The following is a 6,501-nucleotide window of genomic DNA, read 5'->3' as shown; positions in this document are numbered from 1 at the left end:
GACCCCCCCCCCCAAGTCTCCGTTCCCCACCTGTGCCCCCTTTACCCCTCCCGTACCCCACCTGTGCCCCTTTACCCCTCCTGTACCCCACCTGTGCCCCCTTTACCCCTCCTGTACCCCACCTGTGCTCCCTTTACCCCTCCCATACCTCACATGTGCTCCCTTTACCCCGCCCATACCTCACCTGTGCCCCCCCTTTACCCCTCCCATACCTCACCTGTGCCCCCCTTTATCCCTCCTGCACTCCCACCTGCCCCCATCGGTCCCTGCCTGTCCCCACCTGTATCTATTGTAGGCCCACCTGTGCCCCCCTTTACCCCTCCCGTACCTCACCTGTGCTCCTACCTGTGCCCTGCCTGAGCCCCGCCTGTGCACACCTGGTCAGCTCTCTCCCGAGTCCCACCTGCTCTGGCTGTCTAGCGTCAGGGCCATGGCCCGGCCCACCGGGTGCAGCCCGCGGTGGCAGAGACCTGGAAGGCAGGGTGTGGCAAGCCCCGTGGAGGCTCTGGGCACCGTGAGACCTGGATGCGGGTGTCAGAGGACAGGAGGGCCCGGGGCACAGCCTGGGGAGTGAGAGCAGCCCTTCTGGATGGCAGCTGGTCAGGGTGGGCCTTTTCCCTGGGCTGCCCTGGGGTCCCAGGCCATCTGCCGTCTCACCTCGAGTCAGGTGGCCCCCAGCGGTTCGTCACCCTCAGGACCACCCTCCCCAGCCCTCCCCTCCTTGGCCGCTGAATGAGCACCTGGGCCCTGGGCCCCCCTCTCTCGGGCAGTGCACTCCTGTCGGCGTGTCCTGACAGCACGCTGGGCACTCAGGAGGCCGTGCTCGGCCCCGCCTGCCCGTGGGCAGTGCTTTGCTGTCCGTCCCAGCACCAGTCTATGGAGAGGGAGGGCAGCCACGTCCCTTGCCCCGGGCCTGCAACCCCTGCAGTGCTGTGGGCAGTGGGGCGGGGACGGGGCGTGTAGGAGGGCAGAGGTCATCCAGGCCAGGCTGGGGCGGGTCTGCAGCCCCTGCCCCGCGCCTGCCCTGCCCCACTGACAACCCCACAGTGTCCTGGAGGGGCCCCCATCTGCCCCCCTGGGGACAGGCCTGTGTTTGGGGGTGATCCTCCTCGCTCCCTGGCCCCCCTCGCTTCCCCCCCCCCACCCCCGACCCATACCCTCGGTTGGGGGTGGGGGGGGGGGGGGGGGGGAGACCTTACTGCTGGGCATCTGCTGAGCCTCCCCCACGGGAGTTAACGTAAAGATGAGGCCAGGCATAGGAGAGAGGGCTGTCTGAGAAGTCTGGAGGGCTTCCTGGAGGAGAGAGTAAGACAGCTGAGTCTTGAAGCCTGAAGGTGCTTTAGAAAGTGGCAGTGGGAGGGCAGGGAGCTGGAGCTGGGGGTGCCGTGGCTGGAGCGGGGATGGGGGAGGAGGCGGTGCCAGGTCTCGGCTGTCAGGTTTGGGCTGCTCAGAGCCGGGTGAGGAGCCTGGACTCTGGCCCTGGCAGTGAGCTGGCTGCCCCATGGCCTGGGAGGATGCTGATGCATCGTGTGGGGCAGGGGAGAGGCCAGCCTGGGAATCTGGGAGACCCCGTCCTGCCCTCTAGAGACCGTGGTGGCTGGCAGAGGTGGGGTGCACTCGGGGGGCCCTCTGCCGACCCACAGGCGTGTCCAGCACATCGTGGGCACGGAGGGCCCCGGCGGGACCCTGGGCTGGGCCTGTCCCTCGAATCTGCTTCTGTGCCCCAGGAGGCGGTGCCCGAGGGGTCACTGATAGGGCTCGTGGCTCCAAGGTCGCTTGCCCAGCCCTGGCGGGCCTCCGGGTGCCCAGGTGGCTGCAGCGGCCTGAGGACTGTTTCCGAGGCCGAGGCCCAGGCCGGGCACTTCGAGTTGAGCCGGAGCTGTGAAGGACGCCTTCGCGCAGACTCAGGGCGGAGGCTCGGCCCTAGCCTGGGGCCTTAGAGAAAGGCGTGAGCAGGACTCACTGCAGGGCCTGGCTCGATTCCGTCCTTGTCCCACAGCGGTTCCGAGACAGCAGCTGAGGTCACTGAACCCTGGAGGGGGTTCCAGGACCACCGCCCGCCCCCGGGGACCCCGGCCCTGCCGCGGGGAGAGGCCAGTTCTGAGCTGGGCTACAGGCCCAGGTCCCGGGCGGCCCGGATGGGGATGGCTCAGGAAAGAGGCAGCACAGTCTTGGGCTTAGGCAGGGTCTCCAGAGCGTCCTGTCCTCCGTCCCCATCCTCGCGGCCTCCTGGCTCGTCCCGGGAGGGCTGGGGAAGGTAGGCGCCCAGCGGGGCTTGCAGCAGCAGCCCTGACCTGCCTCCCTCCTGCAGTTCGGCCTCTGGGCCTCGTGGCTGGCCTGGCTGGCCATCACCACTCTGGCCTTCCTGCGAGTGTACCACAGCCACCGCCAGGAGGACCTGCTGGACAGCCTGACCCACGAGAAGGAGCTGCTGCTGGCCCGACCCGGCGCCCGCGCCTCCTTCCAGGAGGAGAAGAGCGCCGTCATTTAGGTGTGGCCGTGGGCGGCCAGGAGCCCAGTCCCGGGCCCAGCTCAGGCCCAGCCCCACCCCTAGCCCCAGTCTGGTGCATAGGCCCGCTGTCCCTGCCTGGCCGCCAGCTGCCTGCATGTGCCCCCTTGGCTCTGTGTGCCAGCTGGGTGGCTGTGGCCGAGACTGGGAGGGACACCTCTGGTGTGCAAGGCCCATGCTGTCCCCAGGGGCACTTAGCCGTCTAGACCCAAGGGCCCAAGGGTGGGAGGAGCTCAAGGTCGTCCCCAGCCTCTGTCCCCTGGGCTGCCCCTTCCCCAGCTGTACCCCCACCAGGTGGCCAACCCTGGTCTCGGGCAGTGGTATGGGCCTGGCATGGGGGTAGCCGGGTGCCCCCAGCAGCAGTCCTCCCCTCGGGCTGCAGGACTTGCCTGGGGGAACCCTGTCAAGCCCAGTCAGAGGAGCCCCGAGGCCCTCACGTCTGACTCACTGCTCTGGGCTTGGCCTGTCCCTGGCAGGACCAGTGAGGGGGAGGGGAGATTGCCACCCGCAGGATGGGCTGGCCACCGCAGGTGCCTGTGCATGTGTCACACCTACAGGAGGTCATGGCTGCATGTGGGTGTGCACGTGAGGGTGTAAATGTGTGCACCTCTGCGGGAATGCACGTGTGCATGTGCGAGATGAGGGCGTGTGTGCAGAAGGGTGTGCGTGCGAGTGTGGGAGTGAGCTTGCGAGCGTGTGCCTGACGGGAAGCGGGAGCACGGAGGACCCCGTGTGCCCAGTGTCCCAGGCCCCACAAGGAGGCTGCTGTGTCGGTAGCAGACTGCCCTCAGCTCATGCCTTGGCTCAGTGCGTGGGGGCGGGGGCTGGGGGCTCGCCCTCGGAGAGCCCAGGTGTGTCTCGCCTTGGGTTCCCCCCGCAGCCTCACAGCACGCTGCTCCCGGCCCTTGCTGGGCAGGCACCGCACCTCCCACCCCACGGCTTCCCAGCCCATTCTCTCTGTGGCGCCCCCAGGCAGGTGGCCCCCCTCCCCACAGAGGCCGCTCCCCCAGGCAGGCTGCCCGCCTCCTGGTCCCTGTGGCCCTCTCCTGAGCTGGGTCTCCTGGGCCAGTGTGAGCTCCGCAGAGCAGGGCCTGGGCCTGGGCCTGGGCTGAGGGGCCGGGTGTGGTGGTCAGCCTGGGTCCCAGGAAGCAAGGCCAAGTCCAGGGGGCGAGGGTCCTGACTCTGGGGATCTGGTCCAGGCCAGGCTGAGGGCACGTGCAGGGCAGCCAGTCCTCAGGTCCCGGAGTTGTCTGGAATCCCCTCCTGGCCCTCTTGCCAGCCCTGACCGACCGGATGGGCCCCTCCCACCTGACAGCTCCTGTCTGTCTTCCCAGCAGGAGGTGGGATGGCCCCTGCCTGGCCCTGGCCCTGGCCCTGGCCCTGGCCCTGGCCCTCGCCCTCCGTTTATGCCCACCCTAGGCTGTGACCATCTGGAACCCAGGAGGCACAGGGGCTGGGCACAGCTCTCAGGAGCTCAAAGGTTGGCCCAGGTTTGGGTCTGCCCTTGGCAGCAGCTGCTGCTGGACCCCGGGAGTGGTCTGGGACAGGCCCTGGGCAGGGCTGGCAGAGGCCCGCCTCCATGTGGATACCTGGCTGCCACTGTGCAGGGACCCTGGGCGTGTGGGTGGAGCTGCTGGCCCTGGCTGTCCCAGAGCGACCACGAGAGCCCCATGGTGCCCTGGCTTGTCCCTGCTCTGAGAAGGGGTGTCCTCGTCCCAGTCCTGCGTCTGGCTAGCCCGGCAGCGAGGGTCCGTAAATTAACATGTACATGTTTATTTCTCAAAGTCAATAAACACGGGACTCCAGATCTCCAGTGTGGACAACGAGCAGTTTGTCACTGTCACATTGCCCCATTCTCCAGGGGGCGTGTACACTCCCAGAGAGTGACAGGAGAGAGGAAGCACCCCCCCGGGGGGGGCATGGCCAGGCCGCAGCCCCGTCTCTGTCTCCCAGCCTGTTGGGTTTGGGGTGCACGCACACTCCAGTCCTCCCTAAGCCACTGTGGTCGGCCCTGCAGGATCCTCCCTTGCATTCAAGTCTTCCCCTCTGGTTCCAGAAGCGTGGAGGACTTGGACGCCAGCCACTCCTGGGCCTGCGTTTTCAGGTGGGCCTGGGCCTTGCACCCAGGCTGCGGCGGGTCTTGAACCACCCCCCAGGGATCTGGGGTACGTCTGGAAACAGCGTACGCCTGTACGGGGTGGGCCTGCAGAGGCTGAGGGGCTAGCTCCCGCCCGGGAGAGTGGTCCCAGACGGGGCTGGAGCTTGGGTGCTGAGCTGGGTCGGGGCCACGGGCACGGACCTGGCCTTCCTGAGCCTGTGTCCCCACGGAGTAGGGGCAGTATTTGTCTGCTTTTTCTTTTGGTGCCGGAGTTATGTGAGCTCGCTGGCAATGTTCAGGGAGAGGCGGGGGAGGAAAGAGAAAGCACCCTCGTGGGGCTCTCGCCACAATGTCTCCTCCACCTCCCCCTCCTCTGGGATTTTGGGCATGCGTGCACACATGCGTGACATGCTCCTCCAGCTGCCGGGTCCAGGACTTGAACCATGCAGTTCGGCATGTGGGAAGCCACATGGGATCCAGCTGCCTTGCCCTCCATGCTCGGCTGGCCCATCCTCTTTATGGGAGTGGGGTGGGAGGAGGCCTGGCCGGTGGCCGTGGTGACAGTTGGAGCTGGAGAGCCCCCGAGGGCTGGTGCCTCAGTGTGGAGCCCCCACCATAACACCGGGGCCACTTTTGGGAATGGGCTCCCCTCTCCTGGGCCTGCCATTTGGCTCTCCCCCATTTTAAAGCGGGCAGAGCCCCTGGAGACCGGCGGCCTGGCTCCCTGAGGACCGGAGGGGCAGGGTCCCGACAGCTACAGACAGGCCTGTGAGTGGGAGCAGCAGGAACACCGGGAGGCCTGGCCAGGGCTCGGTGGATACACCCGGGCGAGCCTGGCACACTCGTGCCACAGAGACTTAGGGTAGAGGCTGCAGGCGGGACGGCCTCGGGGGGACCCAGCGCCCTGCCCAGTCGTCCTGTCGCTCTGGCCCCTGTGAACACTCACAGGCTGAAAGACCACAGGCTCTATGGAAGACCCACCCTGTGTCCTGGCCATGCAGAACAGCACGGCCTCGGGGGTCTAGGCTGTGGCAGGCTCTCCCCAGGCGGTCCCTCCTGGGGTCTGGCCTGGGCCTCCCTCTTGGCTCAGGCCTCCCCTCTCTATGCAGAGTTGGGGCCTGGAGTTTGTCACCGAGAGGATCCTCAGGCTCAGAGCAGGGCACGAGAGGCGGATCTGAAGGCTCGAAAGGCTCCAGGGCCAGGCCTCCCACCCCAACATCCTGCCGCCGCCGCGCTCATGGCTGGCCCTGTGGAGGCCACATCCCCACAGACTCCCCCAGGGCTCGGACCTGGGCTGGAGGTTGGCCCTGGCCCCACACAAGGCGCCCTTGTGGGCGGCAGGAGGTGTGCTGTGTCCGGGCCCTGGCAGGCCCTCGGAGCAGCGAGTCTGGGTCTCACCTTCTCCAGGTGGCCCAGGGACAACCAGGCCAGGGCTGCTGAGCGCTGAGCTCCTGGTAGGATGGGGGAGGGCTATGGGGACCCTGGGGCTGGAGCGTGTGGGTCCCCGTCGTAGCTGGTTTTTCCTAGGAGAACCCTGTGGGGGCCCGGGACGTGTAAACAGGAGACCACGAGGGTGGACGTGGGACACCATGGAGTTGGACGCGTGTCGCGTCATCCCATGTCTGCTCTCGGGCAGGGCTCGGGGCCATGTCCAAGCCCCAGCCCCGGGCTCTCCCTGGGCCTGGCCTCCAGGCTGTCCGGGGTGGTGGTGTCTATCGTTCAGAGCCGCAGGAGGCAGCGCCAGCACGAGCAGCAGCAGGAGGATGCACCGGGCCAGCCTCAGGAGCAGTGAGCCGCGGGGCATGGGCCGGCCGGGCGCTGGGGGCCGAGGCGGGAGGTCAGCGCCCTGGGCGCTGGTGGGGGAGGGGGCAGGGAGGGGGGGGCCCCCCTGCCG

General features: G+C 67.8%; 1 protein-coding gene across 1 annotated transcript in view; it reads left to right on the top strand.

The window, feature by feature from the left end:
• Positions 1-4,322, top strand: part of TMEM179 (transmembrane protein 179) — a gene marked incomplete at its 5' end in the record, with an annotated part of 13,231 nt that extends 8,909 nt beyond the window's left edge. The window contains 1 exon segment of the mRNA XM_014592238.1: positions 2,312-4,322. Within this exon segment, the coding sequence (XP_014447724.1) occupies positions 2,312-2,491 (180 nt within the window).
• Positions 4,323-6,501: the final 2,179 nt, after the last annotated feature.

This window comes from Tupaia chinensis, unplaced genomic scaffold (genome assembly GCF_000334495.1).
Source record: "Tupaia chinensis unplaced genomic scaffold, TupChi_1.0 Scaffold000671_2, whole genome shotgun sequence".
Lineage (NCBI taxonomy): Eukaryota > Metazoa > Chordata > Mammalia > Scandentia > Tupaiidae > Tupaia > Tupaia belangeri.
Note: the sequence above shows the minus strand (reverse complement) of the source record. Positions and strands in the feature narration are given on the sequence as shown.